We start from the raw sequence: 17263 nt of genomic DNA, 5'->3' as shown, positions 1-17263 counted from the left end.
AACAGTGGAAAGACACATTGTGTTTCCGTAAAAATGGAACCCAGGGGCAGCATATATAAAGAAAATAATAAAGGGCCTAAGATGGATCCTTGGGGGACACCGCAGGTGAGGGGGGCCACACTAGAGGAGAACTCACCCAGCTGGACAGAGAAGCTCCTATCAGTCAGGTAAGACTGTAGGAACATGAGAGCAGCACCTTTAATGCCAGCACACTGTTCAAGGCGGGTAAGAAGGGTCTTGTGGTCCACAGTGTCAAAGGCCGCGGTCAGATCTAGTGTAACCAGGATAGCAGCACACCCAGAGTCGACAGTAAGAATAATATCATTAAAAATCCTTAAGAGAGCCGTTTCAGTGCTATGAGCAATTCTAAAACCAGACTGGAACTTCTCATACACATCATTCATCGCTAAAAAAGAGTGCAACTGAATGGAAACAATCTTTTCCAGTACTTTGGACAAAAAAGGCAGTTTAGAGATGGGCCTAAAATTAGCGAGAACATTTGGGTCAAGACTAGGCTTTTTGATTAGTGGCTGCACTATAGCATGTTTAAAGGAGGCTGGAAAGACTCCAAAACTAAAACATGCATGGACCAGAGTAAGAATAAAAGAGCCCACTGAATCAAACGCATCTTTAAAAAGGCGAGAGGGAACACTGTCGGAGGGGCAGTTTGTAGGCCGCAGCTCGTGGACAACGTCAGACAGTGATGTCAGGGATATGAGTTTAAACTCATTGAGACTAGCTGGGCACGAGGATACGTGGCTACGTCTGATCCATGTCAGGTTTATGCAACATTTTTGAAACTTGATGTGAAAAAATGTGTGCATATTATTTTTCCCTTTTGGCATTAAATCATGCGATGGCATAATCACATTTATCTTTCGCGTTTCGCGGGGAACAGGACCCGGGGAACATAGAACCCTTTTTTGGGGGAAACATAGGACCCGGGGAACATAGAACCCTTTTTTGGGGGGAACATAGGACCCGGGGAATATAGAACCCTTTTTTGGGGGGAACATAGGACCCGCGGAACATAGGACCTGGGGAATATAGGGATGACCCCTAACGCTAGCTACGGTAGCTAATGCCAACAGTAGCTATAAGAACAGTAGCTAATGCTAGCTAATAATAATGACAGTAAGAATGTGAGCTAGTTGGCTAGCTAGTAGTGTTGTTTGCTAGTTGCTTGTAAAACTTTGTTGTTGTTTGCTAGTTTCGCCAGCTAGTTTTGCACTCTGTTTTTTGTCTCACCAAAGTTGTTTGACCCACCCAATCCACCCTCAAAAGCGCTCGCAAATTTATACCCCTCTTCTATCACGTGTTCCAATGTGAACAACCAACCACAAAACTCAGAGAACAACCAATCAAATACGTAGGCCTATCCCACGTCGTCTGCCGACGTTTATAACTGTATGATGCTGTCTAGAAATGACGTTTGGAGGCGATGGACAAACGTCGAATTCTGAAGTCTGCCAAGTGAGACCAGGCTGATCTATCTATCTGTCTGTCTGTCTGTCTGTCTGTCTGTCTGTCTGTCTGTCTGTCTGTCTGTCTGTCTGTCTGTCTGTCTGTCTATCTATCTGTCTGTCTGTCTATCTATCTATCTATCTATCTATCTATCTAAACTGACATTTTGGCTCCTGAGGCCAAGTCCAAATGAATGGAGGTGAATGGACAGCCGTGGTCGGGCGGCTCTGTGGCACCCCCCTCGGGTCGTAGCCGGTGGGGGGTTGTTCAGTGCACTCAGGGTTCTACACCTTGTCCAAATCCTGTGTAAACTGAACCAAGCTGCTATTGTGTTACTCCGGGTTCTATTCAGAGCAGTATTTCTATTGGCTGGCTTAACTTGGATGCAGTAGATATGTATGCCAGAGCACACAGCACACTGTGAAACAACACACACACATATACACACGCACACATATACACACACACACACACACACATACACACACATATACTGTACACACACATATATACACACACATATACCACATATACACACACATATACACACACGCATGCGCGTGTACACACATACAGAGAGAGAGAGAGAGAGAGAGCAAACAGTTGATCAGCTACTCAATGCTTCTGGAACCGTCATTTGAAGAACTCATCTCCAACAGAACAGAGGAGATAAGTCTGGACATCGGTGGAGAGAGATTATCTCGTCATTCTCGACATTCTCCCCTCTCTCACAGTGAGATCAGGTCTTCACATCTCGCTGGCAGCGGAAGAGATATGAAAATGGATAGATAAACAGAACCTCCAAGATGGTCCGTATCTCTGATATCTGGCTGTTACGGTTAAGATAGAGGATGAGAGAGAACCTCCCAGACGCTCTGTTTCTCTGATATCGGGGTATCGACCAGTGAAGACACACACACACACGCGCGCGCGCACACACACACACACACAGCACAGCTCTAATTCAGACCTGGGCGGCTGTGGCTCAGGAGGCAGAGCGGGTCGTCCAATGATTGTAGGGTCGGCGGTTCGAATCCCGGCTCCTCCTCCTGTCCACATGTCGAAGTGTCCTTGGGCCAAATGAGCCCAATGAGAAGGCTAGCACCTTACATGGCAGCTGCCGCCATGTGAATATGTGTGTGAAAGAGATAAGCTATTTAAGTGCGCTCCAAGCGCTATATACTGTAAGTGCAGTCCATTTACCATTACCATACACACACAGATGATAAGACTGCTGTAGAAAGGTCATGCATTGTTCGTGTCTGGGCCTCTCCTCCTCTCTTATCTCTGGTTATCAGAGAGGATTGTGGGAGAGCGGAATAATACTCTAATGGCGGGACATTGACAGGAACATTGATTATGTGTTTGTGTGCCTCGGGACAGAGATCCTTGGGGACAACGAGGGAGAGAGAGAGAGAGGGAGAGAAGGAAGGAGAGGAAAGGCAGGTTTGGACACAGTTGATCAGACTATAATGCAGCTAAAACTGTGTGTGTGTCTCGCTCTCTCTCTCTTTGTCTCTCTGCCAGGCGTGACCGTTGCGCATTCACGGATTCATTCTATCACACCGTTATGCGCTCACAGGGATTCATTCTATAGAGTTTTTAGGTTGAAAGCGGTGAAAATGGAGACTAAAAAACACAAGATGAACTACACAGACAGAAACGCAAAATTATAGCTTTATATCAAATATATTCCAATTCTCACATCTAAACATAGCAACACGATCACCAACAAAAAGAAACAAGCTGTGTGGGCTTCAATTACGGACGCAGTGAATGATTGTGCAGAAGGAGGAGTTGGCTGACGGCAGAGGAAGAGGTGAAAAATAAAAATGGAAAGATCTTATCAAAGCAGCAAGACAGGATGCAAGTCTGATCAAGAATCCCCCAACAGGTGGCGGGCGTCCCGTTGCCCAAAATATCTAGGCTACAGCACTATAATAATTGATCATGTGGCCACCTTCAACGGGCTTAGGCGCAGACAGGACTGATGATGCTGTCCCGGCCTGACACCACGGTTCACTGTCAGGCATCCGTCTCTGTCAACTCACATAGCAGCAGTAGCCTAGATATCAGCAACGAAGGTAAATATTAGGCTAAACTTGAAGTTTGTAGGATAATCTAGGCCTATTTGAAACTGACTGTAGGCCTAATAAAACCACATTATTCGGATGACGGTAGGCTATGCAGACTCCCAGCATTTCAGCACCAAGTAGGCCAAACAGACACAGGCCAATCTCTCCTGCAAGGGCAAGACGCAGTCCGGACCATCAAAGCGTGTTGGTTGAGAAAGAAATCCTAAGAGCGGGGATGGAAACTGAAAAACTGTGGGTCAAGGAGGAGAAGGTTGAACTGGAGAAGCGTAAACTGCGTAAATTCAACTTCTTGAGCGACAGCTCTCCCACGACTCCTACACTTTTGAGGATGACAGCATATTTCTGAATTTAGATTAGATACTGTAGTCACACAATTATAGCCTACAGTATAGCCTACATGTGTAGGTGAAGTAGATTTATTTACATATTAAAGCATAGGCTATTATAAGACAATAATAATAATAATAATACCCTAATAGTAACAATAATAATATGAATGGATGGATTGTAGAAACAGATAATACCTATAGTTAATTTAATAAATAATTTGTTGGCAATTAGACCTATTTACATTGTTTCCTTTTTTCCTTTCAGCTACCTGTAGGAAATGAGAGACGCGAGGTGGAGGCCTGGGCTAGGCCACATGGTTTAAGGCCTTTGAATAAATTGGATGATCTGGTTGCGGATCAGTCTAGCAGTGAGATCTTGGTTGACTGCTGGCTCTCTCTGGTGTCCCACTTCAGCCTTCATTTGCCTTGTTTCTTCCATCGGGAGAGACCGTTCTATTAATACATCCATGGGGGAGACGGTCTCTTTTTGATGTAGATGCAGTGCAGATGCTGGTGCAGCACAGCTGTAGCAGGGACAACTGTACAGGCTCTCTCGGGTTCCATCCGTATCTCCCCGTGCAGACAGTGAAACAATTTAGTAAAATAATTTAGAATAGAAAATAAATGGAAGGTAGGCTATAACAGGCCTCTATAGGTTATATTATGAGCAAGGGTGAGCTCAGTGACACACGCTCGCTCGCGCGTGCGCGCAGAGAGATAGGCCGGTAGTTGGCAAACACTTCTGGGTCTAGGTTGGGCTTTTTAAGGAGTGGTTTGATGACTGCAATTTTCAGGGCAGTGGGAACATGGCCAGCCTGGAGGGAGTGGTTTATGATTTTGGTAATCAAAGGACTTATGGCAGAGGAGTGGGTTTTTATCAGGGCTGAGGGAAAGGGGTCCAGGACACAGGTGTAGGGTTTCATCTTCCTCATGATGTCCTCAACCTCACACTGTGTGATGTCCACAAAACAGCAGAGAGGCTGGGAAGTCCCAGGCTGCGAGTCGACAGTTGGGACTGGAGGGGCAGGGGTGCTGGAGAGAGATGAGCGGATGTTATCTACTTTCGTCCTAAAGAGAGAGATGTAGTTGTTGCACTGCTCCTGTGTGGTGTCCGATTGTAGGGGAGTTTGGGGTTTGAGGAGATGATTTATCGTGGAGAAGAGTTGCTTTTAGTTTCCAGGGCTATTGTTGATGATATTAGAGTAGAACCGGGACTGTGCGTCACTGAGAGACTTTGAGTAGGCCTTCTGGTGTTCTCTATAGGCTATTTTGTGAACAGTGAGTCCTGAGTCCATGAAACGTCGTTCAAGGACACGCCCCGCTCTCTTCATTTTCCGTAGCTCGGCAGTGTACCAGGGGGCAGAGCGCGTGAAGGTGACTGTTCTGTAGTAGTAGCAGAATATTTCAACTTTTACGTTAGCTTTTGCTCCAAAGGGCCTTGGTATAAAGCAGGACTAAATATTCCTCATTCTCTTCTGGGGGTTGGGGGGAGAGGAGAAATAAAACATTGAAACACATCTGACCCCACAGAGAAGAGGCTTCACAATTTCACTCTTCACTTCACTTGTACGTCGTGTGGCCGGGGCAGCTGTGCTAAGAACTGGGTCAAACATGTCCCCATATGTGCTTCTCACACACACACACACACACACACACACACACACACACACACACACACACACACACACACATACACACACACACACACACACACACACACACACAAACTGTCAAAGCACACCCATCCTCACATACATACAGAACATCAACACCCAGCCACCCCCGCACCCCCTCCCACACACACACACACTCACACACACACACACACACACACACACACACACACACACACACACACACACACACATACATACAAACAGACAAACAAACTGTCAATACACACACACTCATACATACAGAGCATCAACACACAAATATACACAAACCATCATACATTTGATTACAGTATGTTTGTGCGTCAACACATTACTATACCTCAGAAACATCTACGAATATTTTGACTGAGGTTAGAATCATATGTGGGTTTTATCTCTGAGGAACACAGCTAGCTAGATTAATTAAACTGTCAAATGCCTAGTCAGGACTTGTTTGTACATGGTAATGTTTGGCTGGACATGGTCTGTCTGTGATGAGATTATCATCGGTGGTTCTTTGTGTGTGTGTGTGTGTTCTCATTGAGATCCCATAATACTCACAGACCGCCCTCTCGGTTCACCTCCGTCACCATGACAACCGCCTGCCAATCACTTCCCCCTAGTAATTCGACCAATTACGGCTCAGTTTGTACAAGGTCGTCAGAGACAGCTGTGTGTTGAGTTAATGGACTTTGATTGGCTCCAACAAAGCATGAAATACCCTTTGTTCTCCAATCTTCACCATCACTTCCTCTCATGGGATGAGGTGGGGGGGGGGGGGGTCTGAACAAGAGCTGTGCTGTAACTGTGGGACAGAGAAGAACGAGCGTGTTGTGTTGAGGCGTGTGTGTGTTGGAATATGTGTTGGAGTATGTGTTGGTGCGTGTTGGAATATGCCTGTTGGAGGTGTGTGTAGGAGGTGTGTGTTGGAGTGTGTGTTGGAATATGCCTGTTGGAGGTGTGTGTTGGATCTTTCTGCCTCTCTCTTTCTCTGTCTGTAGTCTTCACCCCATAGCTGGGCAAACTAATATTGATGTGTGTGTGTGTGTGTGTGTGTGTGTGTGTGTGTGTGTGTGTGTGTGTGTGTGTGTGTGTGTTTGTGTGTGTGTGTGTGTGTGTGTGTGTAGGTTGCGATGCCTGGTGAAGCAGCTGGAGAGAGGCGAGGCGTCGGTGGTGGATCTGAAGAAGAACCTGGAGTACGCTGCCTCCGTCCTGGAGTCAGTCTACATCGAGGAGACACGGTGCGTTCAGTAGTGGTAGTCATACTGTAGTACCACTAGTTATACTGTAGTACCACTAGTTATACTGTAGTACTACTAGTAATACTGCAATACTAGTAGTAATACTATAGTACCTATAGTAATACTGCAATATTACTAGTACTACATTATTACTACATTATACTAGTAGTAATAAAGTAGTACAGTAGGACCCCACTTATCCGAACCCAACGGGACCGAAGGTCGTTCGTATCTCTGAAATGTCCAGATGACTGAAACATATGTTAAAATGCACCAAATTCAATAAGTGGTATACTTGTTTCATATAGACTCATAATAGACCGATAAATACGCTTAATTATTTGTGAAAATGCATCAAAATTGCAATCAAATAGCCAACTAAACTCATACAGCCTAGCCTATAATAGGCCTACACTAGCCTATAATAAAATAAACGAATTTCCACTTGAGTGTGTGCTTTGATCAAATACAGTACTTTATTCTCAGATGAGGCCTACGCTGCATCGATAGGCTACTGTATAGGCACAAAATGGTATAGCCTAAAAACAACCCAACATTAGAAAAATTAGAGCAAATGATAATAAATAAATAAATAAAATGCAAAATGCAAATAAAAAGGCTATTGCAGCCTAAACAACCGATGTAGGCTAACGTGGCCTAGGCTGTAGGCTATTATTTAACAAATACAGTAGGCCTAGTAGGCTAATCTACATGCTTACAACAAGTCTGTGTTCCTGAAGTCCATTAACTGGGAACGAAAAATGACTCGATACTCAGCTGCTTCAGGTTGCTGAGGCGCTTTCTGGCTAATAAGGAATGCAGCTCTCGCGCAGCACTCGTTTGCGTTTTGCGATCGACATTAAAGTAACAAAGAAATTAAACGTGACAGTAGGCTACAGCCTACAGGCAACATGTAGGTCTACATACAGTTCTGTTTTTATTCACAGTAGGATACAGTACGTGTTTATTATGACAGATTTAAATGCAAGTAGGCCTACAGTACTGTAATGAAAATCCCACCAGTAACCAGATAGCAGGCTAAAAAAAAAAGAACGTTTTTTAAGCCTGTCCGGTAGACTGGGAGGTTCGGATCTCTGAAGTTCGGATGAGTGGGGTCCTACTGTACTACTAATAACACTGCAATACTAGTAGTAATAATGTAGTACTAGTAGTAATATTGGTAATACTGCAGTACTAGTATCATGTAATTATGTAAATATTATTCTTTATCTTTTTACTGTCTACTTGCTGGTCTCAAGCTAGTATGCTCCTCACCACTACTTACATATGTTGTATTAACTTCCTGTTTCAATTCTTCATCATCTCTCCCTCTCAGTCTCTCTCTCTCAATCTCTTTTCTTCATCAGTCTCTCTCTTCATCTCTGTCTCTCTTTTCTCCCTCTCCTTCTCTAACAGCTCAGCACGTTTTTGTTAGTGAGAATGAGAATGGAATTGCTTCCCTAATGAGAACACCCTAACAGGTGGACTCCACACCAAGTTCTCCTCGAAGCTCCATTTACAATAACGAGACGAGAAGGGAGGGGCCATGAGAATGTTCTCATTCGCCCACACAGATTGGCTGACGCAGACCCCATGCAGCTGATCTAGCTAATGTAACACACCTGTAACACCTGTGTGTGTGTGTGTGTGTGTGTGTGTGTGTGTGTGCCCCCCCCCCCTCTCTCTCTCTCTCCCACAGACGATTGGTGGACACGGAGGATGAGCTTAGCGACATCCAGTCGGACTCGGTGCCGTCGGAGGTGCGTGATTGGCTGGCTGCTACCTTCACGCGTCAGATGGGCCTGATGCTCCGGCGGACAGAGGAGAAGCCACGTTTCCGCAGCATCGTCCACGCGGTGCAGGCTGGGATATTCGTGGAGAGGTCCGTCCTCAAACAACGTCCTCCTGCCAGGAGTGACACACGTCAAACGTGTCAGACTCCGTACACACACACACACACACACACACACACATACACATACACATGAATGCACGCGAACGCACACACACACACGCATATACATACACACACACACACACACACACACACACACAATGACTCAGATCTATCCATATATCCTGATAGAGAGATTAAAACATGTTCAAAGCTTTTTAGAGCCTCCTATCCCAGAGGGACCTACATCAGAAGTGTGTGTCAGAGCATGCTCTGCCCGAGCAGGTCTGATCTGAAGCAGTGGTGTCTGGCTCCCAGAAGGGAGGGTCTGTCCTGGTCTGGCCGCTCCCAGCAGAGAGGGTCTGTCCTTGTCTGGCTGCCCCCAGCCGGGAGGGTCTGTCCTGGTCTAGCTGATAAGACCCAAAAAGGTCAGCCGTCACCACCCTGGGGTGTGCAATTTTCCTCCAGAACGACCCCCGATGCCCTTGAGCGGCTAATGCCACGTCCACACACACACACACACGTACACACACACACACACACACACACACACACACACACATACACACACACTCCTCCTCTCTTTCCCCATGCACTATCCTACAGATTTCCCATCATGCATATCTCTGTGTGTGTTATGGAGGCGGGGCTGTGATGTGGTGTAATCTCTGTCTGGCAGGATGTACCGCCGGACCTCCAACATGGTGGGCCTGAGCTATCCCCCCACCGTCATCACCGTACTCAAGGTATTATCTTCAAGCCACCACCACCATGGGGCAGGGTGGAGTTGGGGGTATTGGGCTATAGGCAAAATACCATCCACGCACACAATCTGACCTCTGTTACTCTTTCTTTATGTTTGTGTGTGTGGAGTTTTCCTCACTTTCACCTCTCCTTCAGCCCCTGTTTCAACCTACCCCTCTCCCTCCACAGAGAGCTGACCCTCTCCTACCGCTGTTTAGCCCCACTCCCCCTCCCCAGAGAGCTGACCCTCTCCTCCCACTGTTAAGCCCCACCCCTCCTCCACAGAGAGCTGACCCTCTCCTCCCACTGTTTAGCCCCACCCCCCCTCCACAGAGAGCTGACCCTCTCCTTCCACTGTTTAGCCCCACCCCTCCTCCACAGAGAGCTGATCCTCTCCTCCCACTGTTTAGCCCCACCCCCCCTCCACAGAGAGGGGACTCTCTCCTCTCCCTGTTTCAACCTACCCCTCTCCCTCCACAAAGAGCTGACCCTCTCCTCCCAGAGAAACAACCCCAGTCCCACCTCAGAGTGCAGAGTGCTGTCTTAGACAGGTGCAGAGTGCTGTCTTATGCCTAGGGCTGGGCATCGTTCAAAATTCTTCGATACGATACCTTTTTCGATACCTAGATACCAGCAGGTCAAAGCCACATCCCTCACCTCTTCCAACTCTGCCTTCACATTTTCCCTTTCTACTGCATACCATGCTGGTATAAGGGGATTAGACAGCGTGTCTCTGCTGGGGGGTTGATATCTGGGGTCTAGGGTGCCTATCATCTCTCTACAAAATGAGGGAAAAACAAAACAAGACTACTAAATAATAACTATACTATAGCAATGAATTTGATTTGTAAAATGCATTTCTAACATCCACTAGCACGACAGTGATATTATGCAAACAAGTTGTACAGTTAATTGTGCAGGCTGTGCAGCTGAAGCTTACCTGAAGGATGGAGCCTCCACAGTAGAAATGGGCTGCAACCATTTAACAATGAAATTAGTTACAGCCCTGTGTAACTGCTATTTTTTTCTGTTTGGTCATTTTTGATCTCCCAGCCAATGTGAAGGGTGTGACCTGTGCTGCTCAGACCACAACACGAGGGCAGCAGGGCAAACTAAGACATGAAATCAACATTTCATTAATATTATGTTTATCTACTGTGTTGCCGCAATATTAAGTGACCCTGCATAAAATGTTAGCTAGCTAGCTTAGACGCAGCGTTTATCTAGCTAGCTAGCAAGCAAACTAAAGCTTGCGCGGGAGCATGAGGCTAACTTAGCAGCAACGTTAGCTAGTTAGCGTACACTCCCAATGATGTTACCTGAAGAAGACGTAGAAGCTGCTTCTCCGAAATCTTTATCAGTCACTGTCACTGACGCATTCTCCACCGATGACATAGATTGTGTCGGAGAAGGGGGCACTGGTGGTGGTGGCAGCTGGCTAACATCCATGATCTCATCCTATTTTGTGGAAGTGGGCTGTGTCGGTTTCATACAGTCAAACACAGTACAGCTCTCTTGTCGCAAATTAATGTTGTAGACGATTAGAAGCTTCCTTAAGTTAGAGGTATTTCCTGTCTTGGTACAAATTACCTTGTCGCACACATTGCACCTAACACTACCAGTGTCTGTCGCTTTTGTGAAATGGAGCCAGACCTTAGACCGCCGCTTCGCCATTGCTCATGTCTGAACAAGTGCGGACCAAGTGGAGAGTGCTGTTTTATGTCGGGTTCACACTACAAGATTTTTAAAATCCTAACCAATTTTGAAATCGGGTTGGAGGTTGGTTCATAAGGAGAATCTTAACAGATGTTCTTTTCTGGAATCTCAAACAAGCACACACAACAAGATGTGAAAATAACGTCTCATCACACCCTACAGGATGTTATCATACCCAAGGGAGGAACGAACCACTGGTCTCGCTTGTAAAGTAGTGACGTACTGTAATTATTAAACATGTTTGATATTATTGGGGCCACCCAATGGGTCTGCAAGCCGATCGGGAGGGAAAGATTGGATCTGTAAACCCCTCACATTACAGAATAATCTGGGCCAAACATCGGTACATTACACAAACTCTTTATCTTTATGCCAAAATCTCTGAACCCAAACAAAAGCAATTCAAAACATGGTCGGGACCAACACAGATCATTTTAACGTGTGGCTAGTCTCACTCATTTTGTAAGGTTGTATCTCACTTCTGTCAGTGTGCACAGCTCCAACGGTTACTGATTATTTTATTGATTTTATTGTTTGTTTGTTTTTATGCCACGCCATGTTGCTGGTGAAGAGTTAAAAAGCCTTGATGAGTAATCGGCTCCTCTGATCTGTAGTTCCATACACAATCTCTGGAGCCCTGCAGGGCTGAGTTTCCCAGAGGCATCGTAGCGCTACGTTCATCGTAAGCTACGGCATTCATCGTAGCGCTACGATGCCTCTGGGAAACTCAGCCTAGGACTCAGAGCCAGACCATGTCTCAGAACTTATTCTCCCAGAATCCCCAGGGGCTACATAGGTCAGTGGTGGACGACAGAGATGGAGAGGAAGGGAAAACTTTCAATTTGAAGGTGTAAATCTTTAATGTGCTGCAGACTGACGATATCCAGTATGACCCCTGAGGGAGAGAGAGAGAGAGGGGCGATAGAGGGGGGGGGGGGTGGATGAAGTGAGGGAGAGAGAGAGAGAGGGGTGATAGAGGGGGGGGTGGATGAAGTGAGGGAGAGAGAGAGAGGGGGGCGATAGAGGGGGGGGGGGTGGATGAAGTGAGGGAGAGAGAGAGAGAGGGGCGATAGAGGGGGGGGGGTGGATGAAGTGAGGGATTATAATCATTAAATAAATCACTAGTGTCTGGCTGTGCATGGACTCGCTGTTCTCCTCCATTATTACTGAGGTTCATTTGAATGCTCTCTCAGCCTCAACCCCAACCCCAGCCTCAGCCCTAGCCTCAACCCTAGTCTCACAAGTCTCTAAACGTTACGCTCATCTAGTGACTGGAGACATTCGTCCAGTTTTCGTTGCCAAAAGTGGACGGAAACTATTTGAGAGATTGAAAAAAAACCTGCATTGCAGAACCAATCCAATATCTTTAGGGTGGTCCTTCCTAATTGAAGGAGTGAAAGTTTTGTTTTGATTCTCCACTTCAGTTTGTTTGGAGGACATCATTTCCATTAAGGCGGGTCTTTCACCCTGTTGGAGATGTAGGCAGTGGCTCTGATTGGTAGCCTGTTTTCGGCGCTTTTCTAGCGAAGATTTTCAATGGAGATGTCTCCAGACTTTCGGAAGCGGATCTCCAAAGTGTGGCATGGCGAGACTACCTCAGGCCCAGTCCCAGCCCCAGCCTGATGAATAATATTACATGTTCAGTCTGACCACCATCCTTCCCTTCATCCATCTCTCCTCCAGCATGTGGACTTGTGGTCGTTTGACGTGTTTGCTCTGAACGATGCCAGCGGAGATCACGCCCTGAAGTTCATCTTCTACGAGTTACTCACCAGATATGACTTAATCAACCGCTTCAAGGTACGACGATGGAGAGCTCCCTCTCTCTCTTTCCTTTTCTCTTTTTCTCCCCCTCTCTCTCTTTCTCTTTCTCTCTCTTTATCTCTCTTTCTCTGTCTGCCTGTCTGGATCATCAGGGCTGTGTGTGCATGTGTGTGTGTGTGTGTGTGTGTGTGTGTGTGTGTGTGTGTGTCTGCCTTCATCTGTCTCTCTCCTGTGTGTGTGTGTGTGTGTGTGTGTGTGTGTGTGTGTGTGTGTGTGTGTGTGTGTGTGTGTTTATGTGTTTATGTGTGTCTGTCTCTCTGTGTTTCTCTCCTCTGTGTTTGTCTGTTTGTCTGTGTGTGTGTGTGTGTGTGTGTGTGTGTGTGTGTGTGTGTGTGTGTGTGTGTGTGTGTGTGTGTGTGCATGCGTATGTGTGGGTGTGTACCAACTGGAATCAGAGGGTCATTGGTGATGTGTTGCTGTGTGTGTCTAGATCCCTATCTCTGCCCTGGTGTCGTTTGTGGAGGCCCTGGAGGTGGGCTACAGCAAACACAAGAACCCCTACCACAACCTGATGCACGCTGCCGACGTGGCCCAGACCGTCCATTACCTGCTGCTCAAGACCGGCATGGTGGTGAGAGAGAGAGGGAGAGAGGGAGAGAGGGAGAGAGAGAGAGAGAGAGAGAGAGAGAGAGAGAGAGAAATGAAAGCCTCATGAGGAGAAGCCATGTGTCTTCCCTGCTCTGTGTCTCTGGTTCTTTTGGCAGGGACAGCTGGGACACAATTGTTTTATATTCTTTGTGTGTGTGTATGTGTGTACATAGGTCATTATCCAGCCAATGGCAGGTAGTTTTGGTAATAGCTGAACGACCATTTAGATGAACCAGGGTCTGAGAGATGTTGTGTGTGGGTGGGGTTACGGTCCGTACATGATTTGTTGGGATCTGGGAGCCAGATGGGCTCGGAAAAACAACAACAACATCATTTTCGCCAAGTGTGGCGTCCTGTGGTGTGTGTGTGTGTGTGTCACAGTCTGGATTGGTGCCAGAGTCGTCAGCTTGTTTCTGTGCTCGGAGGAGCCGTTCAAACCACCAGGACGTAAACATGTCACCAGCGTTTACTTGGTGCGCAGATCATTACTGCTGGCACTGCATAACCAGATTACAGTGGAATTCTGCCTTAGACACCAGAACCTGACGCTATCATAAACAACACAGACGCATCATTACTGTGGATGTCATAAAATAGCAGAATGTCATGTACATATCAGGATTCTGCCAGATATGAGAACATGGAGAGGAGAGGAGACCAGAGAGGAGAAGAGAGAGGAGAAGAGAGAGAAGAGAGGAGAAAGGAGAGGAGAGGGGAGGAGACCAGAGAGGAGAAGAGAGAGAAGAGAGGAGTGGAGAGTGGAGGAGAGGAGTGGAAAGGAGAGGAGAGAGAGGATAGAAGAGAGGAGGAGACGAGAGAGGAGAAGAGAGAGAGCAGAGAGGAGTGGAGAGGAGTGGAAAGGAGAGAGGAGGAGAGGAGAGAGGAGGACAGGATAAGAGAGGATAAAAAAGAGGAGGAGACGAGAGAGGAGAAGAGAGAGAGGAGAGGAGAGAGGAGGAGATGAGAGAGGGGAAGAGAGGAGTGGAGAGAGGAGGAGAGGAATGGAAAGGAGAGGAGGAGAGGAGAAGAGAGGATAGAAGAGAGGAGAGGAGTGGAAAGGAGAGAGGAGGAGAGGAGAAGAGAGGAGTGGAAAGGAGATAGGAGAAAAGACAGGAGTGGAAAGGAGAGAGGAGGAGAGGAGAGAGGAGAAGAGAGGAGAGGAGGAGGGAATGGAGGAAGGAGGGGAAGAGAGAGAGAGAAGGGGGGAACAGGGAGAATGATATCAGTAATTAGGTTCTAGAAAAGCGTCCCCTTATTTCAACATAGATACAATGCTAGAAATAAAGTTGAGCTCCAAGCTGTCAGTGCTGGTCTCCTCGCAGACGTTTCAGACTAATGCAGGCAGTCAGGGAGAGGACAAAACACAATAGATTTGTATTAATGAAACCCTGCTGTCTGGCAGAACTCATGCAGAACCCAATCTGTTTTATTTATGACTATATGACAAAAGTATTTTTTTTATTTAAAAACTTTTGGGCTCAAATAATAGTCATTTTGGTTGACATTAATAAACTGTAGAAATGCGTAATGCGCGTGTGTATGTGTATACATTTCTCTCTCTAGAGGGAATGAGTGGTGTAAAATTGCCATTGTGAATGTATCACTTCATCTTAGCCTCATGCTATGTTTACACTAATATGCTTTTGTTCCATAACTTTTGATACGTTTACGACTAGCGTCCACGCTACTCGTGCTTTTGAGGTCACCCCCCTCGTCAACAGGTCTTTGGGTCTCATTTGCAACTTGTAGTCACACGACTACAGCGTTTGCGTTGTCAAAACCCATTAAGTTTCGAGAATGCTGCAAGGGGTGTTTTCGTTTTGATTTTCCTGGACTCCGCCCTCTTGTGCAGCTGCCGAAGGCGATCTCGTTTTGATAACGATGAAGCAGGTTCGGCTATTGTACAGTTAACTTATAACACAACAGAATTTTACACCCCAGAATGTGATCATAGTATTGTCGGATTCGAGCACTGGGCTTGAATTGCTTGGTCGAAATACTCTTGTCTGACTAAGATTCTATCACCCTACCCCCGACTTCTGCCTCTACCTAGTAGGCACACTCACGCACACACAGACATACACCATTCCTGGGCTCAAATCCCCTTCCCCTCACCCTAACCCGGGTCGTATCCTTTTCCTACCCCCTCCCTACCCCAACCCCTGCCTCTATCTGGGCCGAGGCACATTCACACTCACGCACACACAGACATACACCAGTGTTTGCCATGTCTCTTCTATGGTGTTTTTAGCCCTTATTACTCTGAAAATGTAATTTAATGTAATTTATTGCTTTATAAAATTTAATGTTCTTAGCCGTTAGACAAACATACTCCAGGAGCTTGCTCGATCGCCTTGTTGAGAGGGGTCAGGGAAGAATTTTTACAGCTCACTTTTCTGGCCCCTGGGTGATACTGTTTTTTTTCTTCCCTCTGGAATATGTAGGGGTGGGTCGTATGCCCACCTCCCTTGTTCTCTGTAAAGCGCATTGTGTTGCCTCTGGGTATGAAATGCACTATACAAATAAAGCTTTGATTGATTGATTGATTGATTGATTGATTGATTGATTGATTGATATTAGTCGAGCAAAGATAGACACAAAAAAGGCTATAGGCTATACAGTATAACATGAAGAAAATAGACAACATGATTCCTGATTATATGATATATGTTATGTTAAGATTGATAAATCCATACATAGCAGCAGAACGTATTTTGAACAGGGTGCTGAAAAAGAGGCTCTGAAGTCTAGTGAAATCTCAAATGCATGATGGTTGGTAAAATCTAGGCCCGTAGTTATTTCATTTTGTTACGCTAATCTATTCAATTCGATTATGTTCTGCAATTCTTATCTGTTCTATCTATGTCATTGTTTTATTTATTATAATAGTCACAAAACAATCTCCAAAGACACAGCAGCATTATATAATTTAGACAAAGTGCAATCTCCAAACATACACTAGAAGACTTTGAAAATATTTTTTAAAAAGTCTGATACCCTCTCACATCTAAGGACGTGGGGTTTTCAGTCACAGACTATACGATTTTGCAAAGACTGGGATCATGCAGGTCATTTGCATCAAGACTAAAAATGTCAGATAATATAAACATGTTTGATGTTATGGGAACTTCAAGGTGAGAAAAAGACAGATTTAAAACTCGGATTGCCACCTCAAATGGGGAGCACGCTCAGACTAGCAAAACTTGTGATTTTATTCAGACATTGGAAAGTGCATTTATATAAATAATTTGGATGGATGGACAAAATGAGAGGTTATTATGGAATATGATCCAGGGTAGTCCAACTTGAGGTCAAGTGGAAGTGAGTTGAATGGGAGCGCCTAGCAGGCCTACATCAAAATACTATTATCCTAATATAATAATAATAATAATATTAATAACAACAACAACAACTTATGCTGAATAACGAATTAGGCCTACTAGTTCACTAACAAATAGAATTTTAATTTGGAAATGTAGGCCTGAGACCAGGCTGACCACCATTTCCTTTGGTTGAAGACAGGCAGCCATAAATAAATGCATTCTAAAAGTTTATTTTGGAACAAATTATTTTCATAAATAATTGATAGGGTTCAAAAAAACTAACTTACCTAAACATTACATGTCTGGTTTGTTTACTGATGTAATGTTCAGTGGGCGAGTGAGCCTCATCTTGGCTGAAATCTTGCCACTTTTGTCATTGCTGTTAATAT

At 45.6% G+C, this 17263-nt stretch overlaps 1 protein-coding gene across 1 annotated transcript in view; it reads left to right on the top strand.

Moving 5' to 3' along the window:
- pde1ca (phosphodiesterase 1C, calmodulin-dependent a) overlaps positions 1 to 17263 on the top strand; it is a gene marked incomplete at both ends in the record, with an annotated part of 217225 nt that overhangs the window by 178562 nt on the left and 21400 nt on the right. Inside the window, 5 exons of the mRNA XM_084442840.1 lie at positions 6672 to 6785; positions 8485 to 8667; positions 9359 to 9425; positions 12823 to 12939; positions 13394 to 13534. Coding sequence (XP_084298966.1) covers positions 6672 to 6785; positions 8485 to 8667; positions 9359 to 9425; positions 12823 to 12939; positions 13394 to 13534 — 622 coding nt within the window. The remainder of the gene's footprint in view (positions 1 to 6671; positions 6786 to 8484; positions 8668 to 9358; positions 9426 to 12822; positions 12940 to 13393; positions 13535 to 17263) is intronic.

Source organism: Borostomias antarcticus (assembly GCF_949987555.1).
Source record: "Borostomias antarcticus genome assembly, chromosome: 9".
NCBI classification, from domain to species: Eukaryota; Metazoa; Chordata; class Actinopteri; order Stomiiformes; family Stomiidae; genus Borostomias; species Borostomias antarcticus.
This window is presented reverse-complemented; position numbering and strand designations above follow the sequence as displayed.